Raw genomic sequence first — 25312 nt, forward strand, 5'->3', positions numbered from 1 at the left:
TTATTACTTTTTCTCCGAATGGGCATGCATGGCCACCCATTTCTTAGCAGTCCAAGGAGCATATGAAGTGCCCGGCCAGCCCTTAAATTTTTTCATCCTAATTCTTTCCTCTCTTTCCCTTGGGTCAGTTATAGTTTATATTAGTTCTTTATTTTTCTGCAGTATAATTTAGAAGCAGTTATTTATATAGTTCTACAGAATCTATAATAAATATCCTGTAGTGGAGTGAACTTTGTATACATCTTTGTGGATCTCAGTCTGTTCCTAGGTTATGGTTTTACCCCAGCTAATAAATATCTGCATACAGCTGGACTTCTGTGTTTTCTTTAAATGTTGTCTCTTAGTGGCACAACATATATCACATTCTTCAAGAGCACTGATTAGGACTATAAGCCACACAATTATTCTAATTCCTGGAAGAATCTTAGCGTGCACAAAATTGCTAAACAACTACTTAGTAGCCCACTTACCTCCTGTGTCATTAATAGTAAACTGCCGTTGATCAAAATTCATTCTTATACATAAAACCCTTCTCAAAACCAGAAATCATGCCTGGTCCCAAAAATACAATTTCAACGTTGAGGCTTAGGCCCTTTTGGTTGTTTGCTCCTCCAGATAATAAGTCAAATTTTTGTCACTTCTGATCTTGTTCCAGTTGTAGAGGAGCTCTGCAGAGATGCAGAGTGAGCTTGCCCACGCTTATGCCACACTTCTAAATGCAGCAAAATAAGGCAAGCATGCCCAAGGACTCATGTGTGTGTCCCTCTCCTTTTGGAAAGAAGGTTTGAGAAGCAGTACCCTTTGGAAATTAAGGAGATAAAAGAATAAAAGGAGAGTGTTGGTTGTCTAATTGTCTGAATGCTTCAGAGTAACATTGTGTCTAAAATACAAACATCCCCTCAATTGTAAACTGGTTTCCTGTCGATAATACTGTCTCTGGTACACTGCCTTGTTCCAGGCAGTCAGTTCAGGGATGCTACCTCGGGATGACAAGCAGGACTTAAAGTTTATCCCCATCTATTGCCCAGTAGTTTCTCTTTGGTTACAGATTCTTTTTTTTTTTTTCCTCCAGGTTTATTTATTTTGACAGAAAAGAGCATGCACTCATGAGAGCATAGGTGAGGGCCACAGAGAGAATCCCAAGCACACCCTGTGCTGCTGTTGTCAGCACACAGCCCAACATGGGGCTCAGTCCCACAAACTGTGAGATCACAACCTGAGCTGAAACCAAGTGTTGGACACTTAACCATCTGAGCCACCCAGGTGCCCCTGGTTACAGACTCTTAAGTTCCAAGTAGAAAAAATCTTTATCAGCTGAACTCCATTCTTCAGAATTTTTCCATATGGTTAATTCCTATCTTTAACTCCATTGCTTTTTTTTTTTTTTTTAATGAAGTTACATTTATTTGTTCTGATTATAAAGTGGAATATGTTCTTGGGCACCTGGGTGGCTTGGTCAGTTAAGCATCTGACTTCAGCTCAGGTTATTATCTCACAGTTCATGAGTTTGAGCCCTGCTTTTGACTCTCTGCTGTCAGCATAGATCCTGCTTCGGATTCTCTATTTCCCTCTCTCTCTGCCCCTCCACTACTTGTATGCTCTCTCTCTCTTTCTCAAAAATAAATATTAAAAAAAATTTTAATAAAATTAAAAAACAAAGCAGAATATGTTCATGATAGAAAACTTGGGGAAAGGGGCCCCTGGGTGGCTCAGTCGGTTAAGCGTCCAACTTCGGGTCAGGTCATGATCTCGCGGTTTGTGAGTTTGAGCCCGTTGTTGGGCTCTGTGCTGACAGCTCAGAGCCTGGAGCCTGCTTCAGATTCTGTGTCTCCCTCTCTCTGCCCCTCCCCTGCTCATGGTCTGTCTGTCTCTCTCAATAATAAATAAGCGTTTAAAAAATTTTTTTTAAAAAGAAAATTTGGGGAAAAATAAGCATATAAAAGAAAAAATCATCCATAATTCCATCTCTTTATAATTAATCACTATCACATTTTGGTATATCTTTTTAAACAGATACTATAATTTTAACATAGGGGCTTATGAATATACTGTTTAAAATTATTTTTAACATTATAACATGAACATATTCCCCTTTCACTAAGCTTATAAATTACGATTAAAACTTGGACTACAAAGTAATGCATTTTTATTATAGAAAGTTTATCTTGGGGCGCCTGGGTGGCTCAGTCAGTTAAACGGCCGACTTTGGCTCAGGTCATGATCTCGTGGTCCGTGAGTTCGAGCCCCGTGTCGGGCTCTGTGCTGACAGCTCAGAGCCTGGAGCCTGTTTCAGATTCTGTGTCTCCCTCTCTCTGACCCTCCCCCGTTCATGCTCTGTCTCTCTCTGTCTTAAAAATAAATAAACGTTAAAAAAAATAAAAAATAAAAAAGAATAAATTAGGAATTTTATTTAAAAAAAAAGAAAGTTTATCTTAAGAAAGAAAAAAATTAAAATTACTCATAGTCCAACCACTGAATTATAACTTAGTATACTGGTGGTTCAGTCTTTTTTCTGTGCATATGTGTTTTTTTTTTAAATATATAATTGGGATAATACTGTACATAGTGTTTTCCACAATACAGTAGTTTATAAAATTTTTCCTAGGATATGATTTTTAGTGATATTCCATCAGATAGACATATCCTATTCAGACATTTCATTTATTTCTAATTTTTTTACTATTATTAACAGTGCTGTGATACGATTATTAAACCTGCATTTTTATGGACCATCACTGATTAACCCCTCTCTTGTGATAAATTTTTAGCAGTGGAGTTAGTAGATCAAAAATAAATGGATCAAAAAAAACATTTTAAGATTTTTATATATACTAATGAATTGCCTCAGTAATAGGTTGCATTCTCACCAGTGTTGAAGATCTTCTCTTGCCATGCATTGTTGTGATGAATCAGAAAAAAAAAATAACGAACAAGAATTTTGTTTCTTTCAATGTAACTCATTTTTATGTTAGGATACCCAGATTTGTTAGCCATGACCCATTTTTTTTTTTTTTGTTAAGCTTTATTTTAGGCCCCAAACAATGCTTTCCAAAGGAGTGTCGTACAAATTCACAGCCTCTGGAGATCCTCTTACCCAGAGGCTTTCAGAGACCCATCCAAGGGTATTCAGGACTCAGATTACCTGGATTTGAGGCATCAACATCAGCGTGTGTCCCTTGAGCCTGTATTTGAAATTGGGACTGTCTGGGCTCAAGTTTGGGGAACTCTTTAGGGTAATTCAAAATGAATTTTTAAAAATACTTTTTTTAGCTGTTTAGGCTCTGCTCACTCATGCTGGCAGAATCATTCAGAAAGACTGTGGAATAGAAGATAATGTGTTTGGGTTCAAACATCAGTCCTGCCTGAATTGGAATCCAGCTTCCCCATCTAGTAGCTGGGTTCCCTTGGGCAGTTTCTTATTTTCCTGTACATTAGTTTCCTCATCTATTCATGAGCCTAATAATAATACCTGTTTTCTAGGGTTATTATAATGATTATTTGGTTGCTATATCAGTTAGCATTCAATCAAAGAAACAGAACCAATAGGAGATGTATATTAAGAGATTTGTTGCAGATAATTGACTTGTGTGATTGTGGAGGCTGGCTAGGCAAGTCAGAAATCCATAGAGTAGATCACCCCGAAGGGCAGGCTGGAACTTGAGGTACATAGACTGAAGTTGCTATCCTCAGGCAGGAGTTTTTCTTCAGGGAAGCTTTAGTTTTGCTCTTAAGGTGTCTCAGCTGAATCGGGCCCACTCAGATTATCTAGGGTAATTTCCCATACTTAAAGTTACCTGATGATGAGCTTTAACCACATTGTACACAATACCTACACAGCAGCATGTAAATTAGTGTTCAAATAGCTGGGGACTGTATAGCCTAGTCTAGCTGACACATAAAACTGGCCATTACAGTTGGTTTGGACCTCAGTTAAGCAGAAGAAGCCCACTTGGATATGAGGTTCATTGTGTTTTCTGCTTTTCAAGTTCAGCACTCTTCAAGTGTATAGCATAACCCAGAAGTTCTTTCTGATCTGTTTGACATGTTTGGTCTGTTTTGTCGTAAGTAACTGTGCAGTTGCATTATTCATGATCCTAAAGGATTCTTTCTCCTAGAGCCAGGGTGCCTGGTCATGGCAGGATTCTACACAGGAACGTAAACTGACATCTGATCTGTCTGGTATCTGCTCTTAACACAGTAGGGTGATAATGCAGCACTACTAAGTCTTCTGTGGTTGCAGTGCAGGGTGCCCTTGCCTGCCTCTCTGAGAACTGCCTCCCAGATCAAGGATAGACACCTGTGACCATGTTTCCACATGGCCTTGCTCCATTTGGCCATAGCTGATAGACTTCTGACCTATATGCTGTGATAATCAAGTTGTTTCTCTTGAAATTTTAAACCAGAGACAGAGGTGAGAGATAGGATTTCTGGACCTTGAAAATAACTTAGATTTGGGCTTGGTGGGACATACGTACTGATGAATACTGGAATGTATGGTGACGTGTCCAACTCTACCAGGAGATTTGAAGAGTGAAGCAGAGGTGGTGTGGTCTCGAGAGAAAGTAAAGGGAAAATGAGAGCTTGTGCAAGAAGCTACCTTGTTTCCAGTGTTGTGTGAAGTCCAGGTCTACTTACTATTTGTGGGAATTCCCAAGGAAACCTTATGTCCTCATTATTAAAACCTCTTATTTGAGTTTAAAGGAGTTCAGTTGCTTTTAACCTCACAAGATAACATAACACCATTATTAAAAAAATGAGGGTGGCTCAATTGGTTAAGCATCCGATTCTCGGTTTTGCCTCAGGTCATGATCTCACGGTTCGTGAATTCAAGCCCCGCATTGGGCTCTGTGCTGACAGTGTGAAGCCAGCTTGGGATTCTCTCTCTCCCATCTCTTTCTCTGCCCCTACCCTGCTTGCTTTGTCTTTGAAATTAAATACATAAACTTTTAAAAATTTAGAAAAAAATCTTAACAATATTGTAACTTAGAAGGTAAAATTACAGGGGGGCCTAGGGGGCTCAGTTGGTTAAGTATCTGACTCTTGATTTCAGCTTAGGTCATGATCTCACGGTTTGTAAGCTTGAGCCCTGCATCACGTGGTCAGTGTGGAGCCCACTTGGGATTCTCTCTCTCTTTCTCCCTCTCTCTCTCTGCCCCTTCCTCACTCGCACTCTCTTAAAATAAATAAACTTAAAAAAAAAAAAAATGAAAACTACATAGTTAACATACATTGGCTTTGGGACTATAGCCTTGATTCTAGGATTTATTTCCACATAGGTTAGGGTACCATGAATATATTTAAAAAACAGAGCAGAGTAGAACTTTAGAGTATTTATGTATAAACCAAATCCCATATAATATATTATGTGAAGAGGGAAATGTATTGCTAGTCTTATGAACACTGACACCAGATCTGTGCCTTAGTGAATAGAAGCCTCTATTGTTTTTGTCTTGTTCCACCCGCAAAAGGAAGAACAAAAACAAAAAAAAATCTTTACTATGGGATCTCCTAAAACAACACAAAATACATCCAGGCCCATGAATTTCCAAAAATTTATTTTTATATACTCCTTGATATATTATATATTAATAAATCCCAGGAGTGATGAAAGTCTTAAATCATTTTCTAATACTTTTGAATTCAAGACACCTTCCCCCTTCCCCCACTATTGCTTCTGATTTAATCTTCCAGCCATGGGATATTCAATGAAAAAAGGCAGGTTTTCAAGGGTCCTTGGTAACTAATTCACAATTCTTACGTAAGTGTTTTTGTGTGTTTTATTTCAACATGTGCCTGTAGGTGACCTTTTTGTGAGACAGTGAAGCATAGTAGCTAAGAACTCAGGCTCTGGAGCCAGACTGTCCGAATTCAAATCAAATCTTGGCTTCATCATTCACAAGTTGTGAGACCTTGGTCATTTAAATTACATAAACCTTTTTTCCATCTGTAAATTTGTGATATAATAGTACCTTCTTTTAGCCTTGGATATGTGGATCAAGTGAGTTGAAAGATGTGAGGTATTAGAACAGTGCTCATTCAGGTTGGCTGTTGTTACTATCAGAGTGGATCTGTTATCAAGTCCAGCTCATCTTACTACAGTTGGATTAAGTGATTGATTCTTATTAAGTAGAATTTGAATTGGGATCTTGGAGTTTTTTGTTTGATATTTAAGAAATTTTAGGTTAGTGAGTAAAATAGAGATCATTCAACCCAATAATATAGATGTGGAAACTGGCATCAAGTGATGTGATTATGCTCACAAGTGAGTAGTGGCAGGGCTGAGACCCAACGTGCCTCAGACCTCCAAACTCTTCACACAGTTTACTCACTGTGTCTGACCCCTATCAAATGGATCCTTGGTCCTGAGCCCTTCATTCTTCACAAATTTACTTGTAGCCTCAATGTAACAGATGCTTTCTGTACAAGGGTAGGTCACCTCTTCCCTCTTCTCTTTGGCCCTCTACTCACATAAAGAGACTTGATCTCAGTGTTTTGTTTTGTTTTATGCTATTCATTAAAAAAAATTTTTTTTAATGTTTGTTTGTTTTTGAGAGAGACAGAGCACAAGCAGGGGAGAGGCAAAAAAAGAGGGAGACACAGAATCTGAAGCAGAATCTAGGCTTTAGCTGTCAGCACTGAGACTGACAAGGGGCTTGAACCCACAAACCATGAGACCATGACCTGACCTGAAATCAGACGCTCAACCAACTGAGCCACCCAGGCGCCCCTTATTTTATTTTATTGAGAGACAGAGAGACAGAGAGAGAGAGAGAGAGAGAGAGAGAGAGAGAGAGAGAGAGAGAGAGAGAATCTTAAGCAGGATCCATGCTCAGTGTGGAGCCCGATGCAGAACTTGATGCCTCAACCCTTAGTTCATGACCTGGCCCTAAATCAAGAGTTGGATGCTCAACCGATTGAGCCACCCCGTGCCCCCTTGATCTCAGTATTTAAATAAAATACTACCCTTTATGATTTTTAAATAGTAATTGCTGAGAATATAGCCTTCAGATCTCCCATAGATTTGTTCTGCTTAAGCCTGAGGGGAAACCACAACTTGGATTTCTGTTAGGTCTGATATTGGAAGAATTGTGACTTAAATAACATCTCCATGAAATACTGATGAATGCAAATTTGATGCTAAACAGATGTATTGGGGTTTCTGTACAATGACATACTTGAAAGTGGGATTCACTTATATTCAACAAATAGTTGTGTGTGATAAGCACTTTACTAGGCACTGAAGTAGTTTATGCTAAATCAAAGGAATTGGAACTGTGTAAAATAACTCTACAGAAATTTCACCCCATCCTAATTTACTTTAAACTCAATTAAGGATAGCAGTCTTCATGTCTCCTGAATTTTTCTTCCTTTTACTAGTAAATTCTGTTTTTTGTAAAACACCACCCCAAATATTCTGCCTTTATATGGAGATAGTCAAAGTGGTCAGCTCCGTGAATAGGCCTGCTTGACCTTACCTCAGTTTGGACATGACTTCACCTTGAGAAGAAATATTTGGGTTTTGACAGTGTTTTTATTGTTCTGGGGAACAATGCTGTCACTCAGTGTTTATAGTTCAATGTTCCACCAATTCCTGTGGGGGATCTTTTCTAGTACCTTCTATAATCTGTTACAAATAAAACATGGAAAAGTAGAGTTTACATGACCAGAATGTTTAAAAACACATACATAATTGTGACAAACGTAACATATTGATTTAAGATGTGAACAATAGGGGTATAAGGAAACTCAACATTTCCATACATCTAAAACTATTACAAGATTTTACAATTTAAAAAAGACCCTCTTGCAAAAAACAAAATTACCATGGCAAAATAAGTTGCAGCAATTCAATATTTGCAAAGCGACTAGCTTTCGTTTTGCTTCATCAGATAGTATAAGATAAAATAATCAAGCCTGAATTACTTCAGTAAGAGAAAGGTCATTGTTCCTATAGAAAGTCTCAACTTGAAAACAAACTCTTATGAAATGTTAGAATTAAAAGGGAGTATAGTACAATCTTTCTATTAAACTTTTAAGTTGGGACCAAAGTTACTATTTGAAACATTTTGATATCACAGAGATAAAATGAACAAACTGAAGATTCCTTCCTAATTACTTTAGCATAATTCTTGCCGGGGCACAGATCATCTAGTATTATAGTTTATAGTGATATGTTTCTAAGTCCAGGTCCCCACCTGGAAGTGGCTGTTCATCTTCGTGTCTCCAGGTTTGATACAGAACAGATGATGAATCAGTATTTCCTGATTTGAGAGGAGAACTAGAAACATCTACAAATCTGATGAACTCTGAAATGTATTCCTTTTTTTTTTTTTTTTGAAATCCTTTTTGAGGCTACTTGTGAGCTAGAGAAAACTTTACTGATTTGTATTTGTGTGTTGGTTATCTTCACACACTTGTCTTCTCAGGCTGCTGAAATCATCTGGTAGACCTGTTACCCCACTTGCCAGGATTGTTCTACATCAGCTGACTTGTTCCACATTGCTGGTGGTGATGATGGGGGAACAGTTGCTGCTGTTGTTGACTGTCCTTTCATGGGAATTCCACCCAGTCTTTCTTAGACTCTTGGTGTCAGGGTTGTGGCTTGTGGGAATGAGAATGAATTTGGAGTAGAGATTGGAATCATGTCTTAGATTCTAACCCTACCACCAAAAGCTACATTTCTCTCTACTCTTGTCTCCATCTTCTCTTTCTTCTTTCCAAATTCCACAAAAAATCCCAACTATCATCTGACTGGATTCAACTCAGCCTGAAAGAGCTGTATATCTCTCCTAGGAAAATTGTAGCCCCACTTTTAACGGGGTATTTGTTTGGAAGCAAAATGTGTACCTTTATTACACCAGCTTCAATTGTTTAGAAGGGTGTTCATCTCTCTCACACTCCATCAACAAAATAAGATGAATATTTGCTACCTAGATAGATAGGTGGGAGTACAGAGAGTACAAGTTACTAAATTATGTATCTTCTCTTTTGAAAGAAGGCTGTTATGAAAAAAGTTTATCCATCTTATTCATCTGCCTGTCTGTCTGTCCACCTGCCTGCCTGCCCATCCACCTATCCATATACACATTCATTTCGGTTGATTTCCATTATTGGGAATTCTTATAACAGGAAGGGCCATTGCCCAGAAACAACTTGCATATCTTATTGACATTCTTAAGGTGACAGCCATTAGTCAATAGGTGTAAGCAGGATGATCTTGAGTGCCACCAGAAGTTTGATTGAGGACTGTAACATCATGCCAAGCCAGTTCTAAAAATGCCAACACCAGACTAGCTAGGCGTTTGAGGAGTGACTCTGGCTTTGGGTGCTGCAAGCAGGTAAATGTTACTATTCATATCTGTGCAGTCTTGCCACTGAGAATCTATTTTATTATTTTTTTTAATTTGATTATATTTTACTCTCAGTTGTATTTCATTTGCATTGATGTTCGTGATTAGTTCTAGATCTGTGATCATATGTTTTAAAGATTCCAGATATCCTTGGGTATCTTTCCACATTTCCTAATTTGTATTAAAATTTTACACTTAAAAACAAATTGCCTGTTTACTTTCCTGTCTTCTCCACTTAACTGGAAGCTCTCAGAATGCAGGGACTCATCTTTTTTACTCTTGTTCCCCAGCACCTAGGAGAACCCCTGGAACACAGGATACACAAAGAAAATAATAGTTACATGAATGATTTTTAAATTCTAAATGTTTATGTTCACTTAATTTGGTTATTAACTCCTTGTTTTTTTATTTTATGCAGGAGCACTAGAGATTTGTGAAATATATAGCTTTCCTTTTGTTTTGAAGTTATGTGCCAGTTACTATTTGCTCTAGGACTCTGGGGAATCACATCTCTATATAATGTTTTCACCATACAGACATAATAGGCATAAATAATCTCAAGAGCATAAATAATAGTAACATGTGGTAAAATAACTAGGAAATAAGCTTTAAGTATTTATTACCTTTGTTTTTATGTGATTTATTAATCGTAAGTTTATATAATATTTCTAAGGGTTTTTTTAAGTAATCTTTAGTAATTTTTTTTTTTTTTTAGTTTAGTAATTTTTTTTAAAGTAATCTCTACAGCCATCATGGGGCTTGAACTCACAACTGAGTCGTGTGCTTTGCCAACCAAGCCAGCCTGGTGCCCCAGTTTATACAAATTTTTGAAGTGTATTTATTTATTTTTAGGGAGAAAGAGACACAGCACACATGCAAGTGGGAAAGGGCCAGAGAGAGAGGGAGAAAGAATCCCAAGCAGGCTCCATGCTGTCAGTGCCCAACGTGGGGCTTGATCTCACAAACCATGAGATGACCTGAGCTGAAATCAAAAGTCAGACACCCAACCAACTGAGCCACCCAGGCGCTCCTGTAATTTTTAATAATGCTATGTCTAACAACTGGCCTGCAAAATTTCTGAAAATTTGTCAGCTCTCATAAGCCGGTATGAGCTGGCTCCAGCACACCACTGGGTAGATATGTTCTCATTTTTCTTATATAAATATAAAAATATATGTATTGATATATATAATATATACTTGTATGTGTATATATGTGTGTGCCTATATATGTAGGTATTTGTATATATATATATGCACATATATATGGTTTTCTAAGTAAGATTTTAAAAATAAGGCATTTTTAAATCTTTTTTTAGAATAATGGGTTCATACTAAATATTTGGTTTGGGGACCCATTTATCTACTTTATGGAAGTAAATTCTAGTATCAGTTGGTCATGCTCTGTGGCTTTGCCACAGACTGCAAAGTCATTTCATAGTCGTAAGAGGGAATTGGGGAGAACAGTTGAATAAAATGCCTCTCCAGTGTGAGTGAAGAGGAGAGAATGAATGGGGAGAGGGGCAGCATAAATCTCCTGTTTAGCAGGTCATTTATTTCAAAGTGTGGTGCCAGTATAGGCTTCATTATTACTCAGGCAGAGTCTTTACCTGGAGAGTGTTTAGAGACCTTGTTTTACTCATCCACAATAGTTCTTCATCCCTTGTTCATTTGGACCCCATACCTGCTGTTCTGTCCTACATCCTCTTCTGTATGTTCCTGCTTCCCTCCCTTCTGCCTCCTTCTGATGCTTATAGGAGGTAGATTTTACTGTCTGTGAATCTTTTTTGCATCCTATAAATAAAGAACTACTTGTTTGAGGGCATTTGGACTCAGTGCCTACAGTCTTAATGAAGTCATACCCTTAAGTGAAAGTATCCTCAAATACATGATATGAATCCAAACTCTGCTTTTCTGAACCCTAGTCTACACCTGTCTATCACTGTACCTGTTGGGTGATTTTATAAACTATTGAGAGTCATAATTTTAAATGACTTTAATAAAGTCCTTTAGCTAATAAATCTATTATTGCTATCCAGTGGTAAAGGATTTCAGTGGCTTTGCAAAAAATAGATACTAACTGATGTGCACACTGTTTGCACTCCTTATATAATGGAGAAATTGTTGAATATTTGCAATAAAAGCTTTCATGCCTACCCACTGTTGAAGTTTCAGTTCCAATTCCCAGAGGAGAACAAATCCATGTGTTGTTAGAATGAACTCATCTGCTTCTGTGTTCTGTTTTACATTATTGGTCACAGCTTTTGGCTTTAACAGAAATTCTTTAATAACTGTTTTTGAAGGACTCAGTTAAATGAATTTTTAAAAATTTGTTTCTATTTAAGGGGTTAAAAAAATTTTTTTTAATGTTTGTTTATTTTTGAGAGAGACACAGGCAAGTGGTGAAGGGGAAGAAAGAAAGGGAGACAGAATCTGAAGCAGGCTCCAGGCTCTGAGTTGTCAGCACAGAACCCGACACAGGGCTGGAACTCACGAACCACGAGATCATGACCTGAGCCAAAGTCGGGCATTCAACTGACTGAGCAACCTAGGCGCCCTTATTTAAAGAGTTTTTTGAGCCCTGAGTCGGGCTCTGGGCTCACAGCTCACAGCCTGGAACCTGTTTCAGATTCTGTGTCTCCCTCTGTATCTACCCCTCCCCTGTTCACGCCTCTGTCTCTCCCTTTCAAAAATAAACAAACAGTAAAAAAAATGTTTAAGAGTTTTTAGAGCCCCAAATCTCGTGCCTTCTTCAGCTCCATAGATCACTGCCATGTCTATTATTACCCCAAAGTCTGGTGTTTTATTCTCTGGAAAGGTCCCTGAAGTGCAGGATACCAAGCACAAACCATAACCCTAATCCTGCCCGTAGCCCTAACCGCTCACCCCTAACCCTAAACCTAACTGTCTGGAGTCTTCTCTGAACTGCAAAATACAAAGCACATACCCTCACCCTTGTCTTATCCTAACCCTAATCGTAACTCTAGCCCTAGCCCTAATACTAACCCTAGATCTGAGAAAACAAAAAGAAGATGTGGTGTATATATATGCGATGGAATATTACTTGGCCATTAAAAAATGAAATCTTTCCATTTGCAATTAAATGGATAGAGCTAAAGAGTATTCCACTAAGTGCAATAAGTCAGTCATAGAGAGGCAAATAGCATATGATTTCATTCATATGTAGAATTTAAGAAACAAAACAAACTATCAAAGAGGAAAAAAAACAAAGAGAGGCAAATTAAGAAACGGCCTCTTAACTATAGAGAACAAACTGATGGCTACCAGAAGGGAAGTGGGTGGAGAATGGGTGAAATAGGTGATAGAGATTAAGGACTGCACTTGTTCTGATGAGTAACTGTTGTTGTGTGGAAGTGTGAATCACTGTATTCTACGCCTCAAACTAACATAACACTGTATATTAACTAACTGGAATTTAAATAAAAACTTCAAAAATTATTTGTTTTTATTAGTAAAATAAAGGCCCTTTTAAGGCCTTTAATACATGGAATTACATTGATTAGGTTTTGCTGTTTTCTGTGCTTTTTGCTTCATTGTTATTTCCTCCACCATTGATTAAGTCTATTCTGCTTTAGATATTAGTAAGATTTGGTGAAAAGATAGAAATGTAATGCCTGAGGTGCCTGGGTGGCTCAGTCACTTAGGCATCTATCTGACTTTAGCTCAGGTCATGATCTCATGGTTTGTGGGTTTGAGCCCTGCCTCAGGCTCTCTGCTGTCAGTGCAGAGCCCACTTTGAATCCTCTATCCCCCTTTCTCTGCTCCTTACCTGCTGGTTCTCTCTCTCTCAAAAAAAAATAATGCATTTTACAAAGGGCAAAAGGAAGGGCTTAGCCAATGTAATACTCTTGATCGAGAAATTACAAAGGTAAGAAATGAGTGACTATGGCAGCCTCCTTTAAAAGATATTTAAAAAAATTATTAGTGTAGAAAAATCTTGTAGTGTCCTATGAAAACATAAATAATTATGTTTATTAATAATATTTAAACCTAGCTTTTTAAAACTATCTGCCTCAGTATTTCAAATAAAAAAATGGAGCTAACATTTTAAAAGTAATACCTTTTTTAGATTTTAAAGCAGAATTTCAAACTGACCTTTCTTTCTTTCAGTTTATTTATTTATTTTGAGAGAGAGCGAGAGAGAGAGAGAGAGAGAGTGAGTGAGTCCATGCGTGCATCCGGGAGGGACAGAGAGAAGGGGAGATTGAAATGCTAAGCATGCTCTACACTGTCAGCACAGAGCCAGACGAGGGACTCAATCCCAATAACTGAGATCATGACCTGAGCCGAAATCAAGAGTTGCACGCTTAATCAACTGGACCACCAGGAGTCCCTGACCTAATTTCTTTCTAACTTTTTGGAAGCATCACTTAATTAATATTTTGATCAGTTTCAGATGCTCAAAATGTGTATTTGCTTTTGTAATGAAAGACAGCACACTACCAGCCCCTGAGGCAGTGCTGTTTCAATCCCATAAAGAATGAAGAAACACAAAATCATGTTTCTCACCTTTATTTCCCTGTTGCCTCCTACTAAACCCACTGATTTTTCATGTTTTTATTAATAGTAAGGTTTTATTTTTTACAAGAGAATATTATACTGGTTAATTAAGATGAATATGGTCTCATTGAAATGCTCAGGTTAAGACATCTTCCCAAATATTCATATGCATGCACACACCCCTCTGTAACATATTTTGTTGCTAGCCCATCTCCAAATAATCAGCTGCTTCTGGAACTTTTGAGTTTTGGTGCTGATTTTGATTGCTACATCATCCAGAAATACCAGGCACATGTGCTATGCAGTTAGGTCTTCAGGTTTCAATACTGAATGATTGAAAATGAGTTAGGAGTGATGTCAAAACAAAAGCCGAAAATATTGGTTCGTATTAATAGGACCTCCACTAAATAATTAATCCCCCCACTTAAAAAAAAATTTTTTTTTTACGTTTATTTACTTTTGAGACAGAGGGAGACAGAGCATGAACGGGGGAGGGTCAGAGAGAGAGGGAGACACAGAATCTGAAACAGGCTCCAGGCTCTGAACTGTCAGCACAGAGCCCGATGCGGGGCTCGAACGCACAAACTGCGAGATCATGACCTGAGCCGAAGTCGGACGCCCAACTGAGCCACCCAGGCGCCCCTAATCCCCCCACTTTTACAGTGATAGATTAATCAGGTTGTATATGGAATCTAATTCTACTTTTCCTCTTTCCATCCTTCCTACTCTGTCCTGTATCCTTTATAAAACCTAAAATTAAAATTTTATACATACATATATATATATATATATATATATATATATATATATATATATATATATATATATATATATATATAAAATAAATCTTATGCTACTTTTAAAGTGCTCTAGGGGCATCTGGGTGGCTCAGTCAGTTAAGTGTCCGACCAGCTCAAGTCATGATCTCACAATTCGTAAGTTCGAGCTCCACATCGGGCTCTGTGCTGACAGCTCAGAGCCTGGAGCCTGCCTTGGATTCTGTGTCTCCCTCTATCTCTGCCTCCCCTGCTCATGCTCTGCCTCTCTTGCTCTCAAAAATAAATAAACATAAAACAAAATTTTTTTAAAAAAGGTACTCTTTTTACTTCCTTAATGTATGAACAAATCAAATAGAGAACTAAAAACTATAACCAGAAATGTTAGAATTAAGAGCTCTTCTCCATAACTCTGACATTGAGAGTGTTACCAGGTATGCCTCTGAGTTTACAGCAGCAAATGTGGGAGGTGATATCATTGCCAGTTTGTACATCCCACTATTTTCTGTCCTTTTGTAATAATAAAACCAAGGGAAGACAAAAATAGACTATATGTTTTGTTGAGAATATTTCTTTTTATATTGGAATATTTTGTGTTGGAATACTTGTATATATTTAGTATATATTTTAGTATATATCTAGTAAAAAACAAACACCATAAAGCAGATTTTTCCAGGTAGGTGATAAACTAGTATGTTATGAGAAACTTTTCCCCCTCTTTTGTCCTTTAGTATTCTTTCATCTTTGGATGGAGGGCTTTTTTATTTGATGTTTGTTTCTTATTCATATAGGTGATAGGACTCCATACATGAACTGTGATGTAGGAAATATCTGCTTTGAATTTTTCCCTCTGTAGTATGATCAAGTGACTCCTTGGGTTTCTATCAGACCTCCCATGTTCTAATTTCTCCTGCCAGGTAGTGTTCCATGCCAGTTTCATGTCTGTCACAGAAGTTTATGCCAGGTTTTCCTTGAATGTCTAAGGAAGTGTCCAAAGGGATGTGTCAACCTTTTTAGGTAGAAGCTCTAATGCATGTAGTTTTGGAAACCAGGATGACAGGTTTTAAAGAGGGTGTGGGTTTTCTATTCTTTTTTTTTTTTAACGACTTTCTCTTTACATTCTTTAAAAGTCATTGTTAAATAGGGTCTAATTGGATGAGTCATTTGTTTTTAAAAGATTTGTTCTTTACATATGACCTAAAATATTTTATGGCATGGAATCCGAACATGTCAAGACTTTAAAAATTGCTATAATTTTAAAAATTTGTCATAATTATTTTTTTAATTTAAGGATTAACATCATTCCAATACATGCATTGCCTTAGAAGGAGTTTATAGTCTAATAGAGGAAATAATACACCAGATTACTTCTAATACAAGGTAAAAAAGTATATGACCATCCTAATTTTAAGAAAAACAGAAACACACACAAGTGTAAGCTCTTCTCTTGTCGATAGGCTTCTGACTAAACTATGACCATCTTTTTTTTTTATTATTTAATTTATTTTTTAAATTTACATCCAAGTTAGTTAGCATATAGTGCAACAATGATTTCAGGAGTAGATTCCTTAATGCCCCTTACCCATTTAGCCCATCCCTTCTCCCACAACCCCTCAGTAACCCTTTGTTTGTTCTCCGTATTTAAGAGTTCTCTTATGTTTTGTCCCCCTCCCTGTTTTTTATTATTTTTGCTTTCCTTCCCTTATGTTCATCTGTTTTGTCTCTTAAAGTCCTCATATGAGTGAGGTCATATAATATTTGTCTTTCTCTGACTGACTAATTTCACTTAGCATAATACCCTCTAGTTCCATCCACGTAGTTGCGAATGGCAAGATTTCATTCTTTTTGATCGCTGAGTGATACTGTATTGTGTATATATATATATATATATATATATATATATATATATATATATATACACACACCACATCTTCTTTATCCATTCATTCATCAGTGGACATTTGGGCTCTTTGCATGCTTTGGCTATTGTTGATAGTGCTGCTATAAACATTGGGGTGCATGTGCCTCTTTGAAACAGCATACCTGTATCCCTTGGATAAATACCTAGTAGTACAATTCCTGTGTCATAGGGTAGGTCTATTTTTAATTTTTTGAGGAATCTCCATACTGTTTTCCAGAGTGGCTGCACCAGTTTGCGTTCCTACCAGCAGTAGGAGATCCTCTTTCTCCACATCCTCGTCAACATCTGTTGTTGCCTGAGTTGTTAATGTTAGCCATTCCGACAGGTGTGAGGTGGTATCTCATTGTGGTTTTGATTTGTATTTCCCTGATGATGAGTGATGTGGAGCATTTTTTCACGTGTCAGTTGGCCATCTGGATGTCTTTTCTGGAGAAGTGTCTATTCATGTCTTTTGCCCATTTCTTGATTGATGATTTGTTTTTTGGGTGTTGAGTTTGATAAGTTCTTTATAGATTTTGGATACTAACCCTTTATCTGATACGTCGTTTGCAAATATCTTCTCCCATTCTGTCGGTTGCCTTTTAGTTTTGCTTATGGTTTCCTTCGCTGTGCAGATGCTTTTTATTTTGGTGAGGTCCCAATAGTTCATTTTTGCTTTTGTTTCCCTTGCCTCTGGAGACGTGTTGAGTAAGAAGTTGCTGCGGCCAAGCTCAAAGAGGTTTTTGCCTGCTTTCTCCTTGAGGATTTTGATGGCTTCCTGCCTTACATTTAGGTGTTTCATCCATTTTGAGTTTATTTTTGTGTATGGTGTAAGAAAGTGGTCCAGGTTCGTTTTTCTGCATGTTGCTGTCCAGTTTTCCCAGCATCACTTGCTGAAGAGACTATTTTTATTCCATTGGATTGGATATTCTTTCCTGCTTTGTCAAAGATTAGTTGGCCATATGTTTGTGGGTCCATTTCTGGGTTCTCTGTTCTGTTCCATTGATCTGAGTGCCTGTTCTTGTGCCAGTACCATACTGTCTTGATGATTACAGCTTTGTAATACAGCTTGAAGTCCATAAACTATGAGCATCTTATAGACAGGGTTGTCCTAGTTGATCTTGTTTCTTTGGTACTTAGTTTCTTTGGTATCTTAGTTTCTTTGGTACTTAGCATAATACTTGGAATAGCATAAGCATTAAATTTCTTGATTGAAAATTAATATTAACTCTTAACAGTTAAGTGAATGTTTTTGTTTTGGTCAAAAATACAGAAATAACCAACTAATAAAACAACATGATCAGTCTCTGGATGTTATGGATGTTTCAAACTGAAACTGCCTTACACTTGTCTAATATTTTCTTATTTCCCTCACTTTTTCCTGGCATGTAATGGGCACCCCTTTGGAACAGTGCTATCTTATTTTTGCCTTTTACTAACAAATAACTTTTCATCATAAAATTTAATCTTCCTATATTGCTGTATATCCAGAAAAGAGAGAATTAGATTTTAGCCATTTTTGTCTTTCTAGGTTTTCTGTTAAACTCTTTCTACAGATCATGTTAGGTAGACTGTGGAGGAAAGATATAACCCTAGAAAAAATATATTTTGGTTATTAATTCCTTGGTTCATTCAGTAGGTGTTTATTGAACACAGTTATGCTTTAGACCATTAGTTTTCAACTTTTCTGCATTCACATTTGACAAGATTAAAGATTTTGTTATGACATTACAGTAATTACCACCTTTCTTGGGTGTTGAGTAGACATTGTATCCTATATCTCTTCTCAAAATAAGCTGTACTTGTTCTACATCATATACAATAACCCACTTAGATATATCCTGTCTGATTAACATCACTATATGTTATTGTATATTATACATAGTTTTAAATTTAGCGCACCAGTGAAGAGTTTGCGCAGCTTATTATTTGGGAATTAGCAGGGGCTTAACTAATAGAGACAGTTCTAAAGATAGAGTACAATGAAAAACTGTGAATAGGCAGAATTACCCCTGAAACTGCATTAATTGACACTTGAAGTACAATGCTTATTGCCAAATTAGGTGCCATGTTGGAGTCTAATGTACCATTCCTTAATAAGGTGAATCTGGCCAGTTTTCTGTCTACTATTAGAAGAGTACTACCCTTTGTTGAGCACCAGATGCTCATCAAGGTGACATTTGGCATGAAAAATACCTGTTTGTTTATTTATTTATTTTTTAACATTTATTTATTGCTGAGAGACAGAGCATGAACAGGGGAGGGGCAGAGAGAGAGGGAGACACAGAATCAGAAGCAGGCTCCAGTCTCTGAGCTGTCAGCAGAGAGCCCAATGTGGGACTTGAACCCACGAACCATGAGATCATGACCTGAGCTGAAGTCGGACACTCAGCTGACTGAACCATCCAGGTACCCCAATATTTATTTTTGAGAGAGAATGAGAACAGGGGAGGGGCAGAGAAAGAGGGAGAGAGGATCTGAAGCAGGCTCTGTGCTGACAACAGAGAGCTGATATGGGGCTCGAACTCACGAACTGTGAGATCATGACTTGAGCCAAAGTTGGATGCTTAACTGACTTAGCCACCCAGGTGCCCCCCAAAATAGCTATTTTTATATATTAGACCCAGACACTCTTAGCAAGGTGAACATCAACAAGATATAACTGGGAATAGAGATCAACAGAACTAAACCAGCAGCAAAATTATTTGGTGGGGGATTTGCTTATTAAGTAAATTATAGGTGGAGTCACCTCTACTATTTAAATTATATTTGTTTCTCTCTAGGGGTAGGATTGAGTTCACTGTAGTAGTGAGCACTTACTGCAATTCCACTGAGTTGTACTATAAAAATGAGTAAAAACCAGTCTCTTTCTTTGAGAAGTTTGCAGTCTAAATAGGAAGTCAAGACATGCATGTACTGGGGGGAAAAATCAACAACAGAGAAAACAACTTAAAAAATTGGGAAGGACAGGGCAACATGTTCTAATTTTAAATGTACTGTTGTTATTAATAGTAGAGTTGAAGGCTTTTTCCAGGATCTGTGAAATTTTTCATGGGTTATTTATTTATTTATTTATTTATTTTAACGTTTATTTATTTTTGAGACAGAGAGAGACAGAGCATGAACAGGGGAGGGTCAGAGAGAGGGAGACACAGAATCTGAAACAGGCTCCGGGCTCTGAGCTGTCAGCACAGAGCCCGACGTGGGGCTCGAACTCACGGACCGTGAGATCATGACCTGAGCCAAAGTCGGCCGCTTAACTGACTGAGCCACCCAGGCGCCCCCATGGGATTTTTTTTTAATAGGGCTAAAGAAATATGAAATTCTTCAGAGCTACTGATCACTACATCCATTTTGTGAAAAGCATCATGGGAAGGGTGATGGAAAGGAAGAGAAATCTGTGTTCTCAGTAGGGATAATACAGTACTCACAAAAGCTTGTCCGTTTGTTTTATTCTCTTGACTTTGTTATTGCTTAGTCTTGGTAGGAGATTAGGTATATGAGAAGTATGCATTGTGAAACTCAGAAAGGTTGTAAGTAGTGAATATTAATTGCAACTGAAATGCAAATAGTCAATTATTTGAGTTTATAAGGTACAATTATGATAAGTATAGGGTAACTCAACTGGTGTTGGCAGGATAGTTCCAAAAATTTCAGCCTTCTATAATTATGAACTATACACATTTGTGTATTGGAAAGTAGGGTAGGAAATGTAACTAACATTTTGAGACTTTATATATAATGTTTTTTATTTTATTTTTTTATTTTTGAGAGAAAGAGAGACAAAGTGCAAGCTGGGAGGGGCAGAGAGAGAGGGAGACAGAATCCAAAGCAGGCTCCAGGCTCTGAGCTGTCAGCATAGAGCCTGATGCAGGTCCTGAACTCACAGACTGCAAGATCATGACCTGAGCTGAAGTCGGATGCCCAAACGACCGAACCACCCAGATGCCCCATTGAGACTTTTATATGTGCTAAGCACTGTACTGTATATTTTATGTAGTTTTTTTCATTCAATATTAGTAACAAGTAAAAAGATTGACATTAGTATTCTTACATTACAGAGGAAACAATTCCAGCAAATAAGTAAATTAGAAATAGGAAAGCAGGTCTCTGGCTGGTTTCAGATTCTGTATTCTTCCCACTACAATCATGATGCCCCAGTAGGTACATCATGTATCCTATTTGCTTTTTCTCTACAGGTCATCCTCCATATTCTCTATACTCACAGATATGACTGTTAATAGAACTCATTTTACAAATGTATAATGGGCAGAATGTGTTAATGAAAACTCATTTAAATATGTGTGGGCTTTCTTTGTCCTGAAACTGTGTAGATAAAGGTAACACATTTGTTTTGCTTGTCTTTGAAAAATATTAAGTAGAAAAATACCCAGTGTAACTTGATGTTGTATTACAGATCTTAATTATTATAATTGAGCTGTCAATGGTGATAAGAAAGTGAAATCAGAACTCTTACAACTTTTTCCCTAAAGCTTTCAGAATATTAATAGAAATATTTTGTAGTTTTGTTACAATTTTTAGCTTTAGCAAAAGCCATTCTGGTTGGATTTGAATTATTTTTTTCTCACTAATCTTTATTCTCTGCTTCTTCAGAAGGGATTCACCCCCTTAGTATATACCCAAATTTCAAACTATGGAGGTTCATCAGAATTTTAGAAAGAATAGGTAATTTGTTTTCATTAGTTTTAAGTAATACATTTATTCTTTTTCATTTCCTACAGTTTGTCAGATATGGTTCTACATATTATGATGATGATCTTAATTTAGACATTATTAAAATGGCATTATAGCCTTATATTTGTCTCTGTAGCACAATATCATTTACTAATTCATATTTTCGTCTCCCATTACATAATAATACCTTATTCTAGCAGGTAGTATAGGCTATTAAAAGTTTGACAGATACCCAAGATGAAAACACAAGGTAAAACCTCGGATTGCAAGTAACTTGTTCTGCGAGTGATCTGCAAGATGAGCAAACATTTCTAATCAATTTTAAGTTGATAAATGAGTGATGTCTTGCAATACAAGTAGTATGTGACACTGAATGTCACATGATCACAAGTGAGCCAGTGGTTCTTGAAATTCACTTTGATATACAAGTGCTTTGGATTGCAAGCATGTTTCCAGAACAAATTATGCTCACAAACCAAGGTTTTACTGTATTTGTTATTATATAACATTATTGCTTTCTGTTTTGAGAAGCAAATCAAGGTTGATCCAAGGCTTTTTTTGTTTATAAAAGTATATGTAAGGTTTTTTGATTTTGGGGTTTTGGGTGTTTTGTCTTGTTTTGTTTTTTTGAAATGCAGTAAGTCAAAGACTTGTTTATTGGAGTCCTAAAATAAGTATCATTTTTTTAAGTGCAGGTAATCCTTGATTTATAAACAGCTGACTTTAAAAGGTTTTTTTTTTTCATAGAATGACTGGCTTCATATGTTCTTTCGTAGAAAGACTCGTTTTGTTTTTCCACCTCGTAGAGCCATAGTACCACTTTTCTCAAACTGTTATTGGTGCTAGATATTTCTGTTACTTTTTTCTTCTTTCCTTCTCATTGCCTTTGTTTCATTCTTTTATATGTAGCCCCCAATTTTATCCCACTACTGCTACCACCAACTTGGCAACCAGTAATGACAAAGTCATCTTCTTTCCCGTCCATATAAATCCTATCACTCTGTTTTGTTGTCACTAACTTAGTGGTTCTTAAGTGAGGGCAGTTCCCCCCTCACTCCTGCCTTCCCAGAGGATAGTTGGCAATGTCTGGAGATATTTTGGGTTGTCACAGCTGGCAGTGGGTGGGAAGAAGTATGCTTTTGGTATCTAGTAGGTAGTGGCTGGGGATGCTGCTAATCATCCTATAATAGGACAAGCTCTCTTCCTTAACAAATGCCAGTAGTGCCAATGACAAGAACTTGCATTAGCTCTCTTCAAGCATCAGCTCTGTGTTTTCTTCAACTCTCCTAGAACTAAATTTAGACACCCCTATCCCAAGGTCTCGTAATACCTTGTGAAACATTTTTTCACATTTTTTTTTAACTTTTATTTATAGATCTTGTCAATGTGACTGCATACCTCTTGAGGGCAGAGGTTGTATATTCATATTGGTGCCCCAATTGTGGTATAATGCCAGGTACGTAGTGAGAGCTCCATAGATGAATAATTGCCTGCATAAATAAGACACCCTGGACTTCTCTATTACCTTTACATCACTTCCAAAAACTTCCATTTGCTCACCTCTCTTATCTTTTCTTTCCTACCTCCACTCATTATGTATCTCATCAAATATTAGTGTACCAAGCCTATCACCAATATATGTAGTTCCTAAAAAGGAACAGAACAGATGTGGATCTGCCCACAGTTTTCAAACCGAATATTCGCAGTCCAGGGTTTATTCATAAATGCTTTTTTTAAAGACAGGCAAATACCATGGTTTGAACATACAGACCAGCTACAGTTAACAATGCTTGTTCTAAGGAGATATCCCAGATAAATTCTTACTTGCTTGTGAGATACATTGCCGTCCTGTCCTTGCCCCATAGATTCTTAGTGTTTAATCTGGCTGGTGATGCCTGGCACTAATACTTCCCTCTCTAGCATCTTCTCACTTTGGCATGGCATTTGAGTTCCAGTCCTTTCTTATGTCTTACCATGACTTCCTTGTATGCTGTGCTCAACTGTCCCCTCATACATAGTCTTTTGTACATACTGCCTGATGCTCCCTATACAGACCCTTTCTTCCCACACATTCTTCTGTCTCAGTCAATACACATGTGACATTTTTGAAGCTTTTCCTTAGACTCCAAGATTGAGTGATAAATGCCTTCTTTGCATCCGTAGCACGTTGTGCCTACCCTTGCATAGTGTTAATAGAAAGGCAGTTGCAATATTTGTCTTTCTCACTGAGAGCAGTCTATGCTTTCAAGGCATTCCTAGTGGTGTGTGTGTGTGTGTGTGTGTGTGTGTAAAATATTACATACTACATATGTAATAAGCATTGGTTGTGTGAGAATGAATGAGCCAGAATACCTCTTCCAACCTGCAAAAATCACACCAATCTGATTAAACCTTTCTGCTAGGAAATGGAAATGAATCCAAATGTTGAGAGCCTTTGGAAAAGATGGTATAAAGAGATAAATTTATGTTCACTGGCAGGTTTATCAGCTTAATCAGAGGGCTACACCTCTAGGTCACACTAGCTTTACCCTTTGTCAAGCTAAGGACCTTACCGACTGGTACTTTAATCATGTACCATGGCTTTAATTGAGGGTTTTTACAGTGTATTTTCAAAATATATTCAGTTGCCCCTGCACAGAGAAGGAACTCCAAAACCAGATGTGGTGGCGATGATGGGCACTTGGAGGCATTCTGATTTGTGTACCAAACTAGCCACATTCAGAAACTTCATTTACTGGTTTGCGAAAAGTTTTTCCTCGCCAAAGAGAAGGGCAGGGGAAATTATTTAAAACTTGGAAACAAGCTGTTGCTTTGAAAGTTGTATTAATATTTTTTAGAATATTTCAGAATGATAAATAAAACATGATCCAAAATAAAAAGAGAGGTTGGATTTTCTTAGGTGAGATTAAGAATGACTATCATGATTTGCTTTGTTGTTGCTGTTTTTGACAGTATCAAAACTAGTAACTTCTGTTTTCTCCTGCATCTGCAAAATCTGGATGAGATTCCATTGTGAAATTTTTTGAATTAACTTTATGCTTGAGGGTACTTGCCTATATAGTGAACTTTGAAAAGCATCTAGGTACCTTTACCTATCCACTCAAGCAAGAACTATAGACTTGACTGTAATCGGATGGTACTATTCACAGCTGATTCTGTCACTAGCAGCTGTGTGACTGCAGACAGGATACCTAACCTCTAAGCCTTATTTTCTTCGTTTGTAAAAAAGATCAATGTGTTTGGGCACATGTAATGATAGCAGTTTTCATCATCATCTTCATTGCTGAAATCTTACCATTAGAAATTAATTTCATTAGGTTAAGAATCTCCTTTTTTTTTTTTAATTTTTTTTTCTTAAGTTTATTTATTTTTGAGACAGAGAGAGACAGAGCATGAACAGGGGAGGGTCAGAGAGAGAGGGAGACACAGAATCGAAAGCAGGCTCCAGGCTGTGAGCCATCAGCCCAGAGCCCGACACGGGGCTCGAACTCACGGACCGTGAGATCATGACCTGAGCTGAAGTCGGATGCTTAACCGACTGAGCCACCCAGGCGCCCCTCCTTTTTTAATTTTTTTAATGTTTATTTATTTTTGAGAGAGAGATAGTGTAAGCGGGGGAGGGGCAGAGAGAGAGCGAGCGAGAGACACAGACTCTAAAGCAGGCATCAGGCTTTGTGCTAATAGCACAGAGCCTGAGACAGGGCCCAAACTCACAAACCATGAGACCATGACCTGAGCCAAAGTCGGACACTGAGCCACCGACTGAGCCACCTAGGCACCCCAGGTTAAGAATCTCTTTTAAGATGCAATTTTCTTTCTTAAAAGCACCTTAACACTAATTAAGGCTGTGTGCAAACGCAGTAGTAGATCGTTACCTTTCAACACAGCCTAAGGGCTTATTGTAAAAGAGTGGGAAGAAAGGATAGAAAGGGACTCTGAATGGCTGGATACTCCCCCAAAGTCCCAGAGGAAGATAAATCATCAGGAATTAGACCTGACACTCCTTTGTCTTGACCTCAGCTTTTGGTTCTTCTCTCAGAATCTGAAAGCCATTTACTTCCCCTAACCCTT

At 37.5% G+C, this 25312-nt stretch overlaps 1 protein-coding gene across 1 annotated transcript in view; it reads left to right on the forward strand.

Annotated features, from left to right (window-relative positions):
- The window catches only part of SH3D19 (SH3 domain containing 19), a 193929-nt gene that overhangs the window by 108135 nt on the left and 60482 nt on the right, over positions 1-25312 (forward strand). The window contains exon 4 of the mRNA XM_086702952.1: positions 22617-22697. Within this exon, the coding sequence (XP_086559078.1) occupies positions 22617-22697 (81 nt within the window). The remainder of the gene's footprint in view (positions 1-22616; positions 22698-25312) is intronic.

This window comes from Puma concolor, chromosome B1, assembly GCF_028749965.1.
Source record: "Puma concolor isolate L17-30 chromosome B1, mPumCon1.1.hap2, whole genome shotgun sequence".
Taxonomy (NCBI): Eukaryota; Metazoa; Chordata; class Mammalia; order Carnivora; family Felidae; genus Puma; species Puma concolor.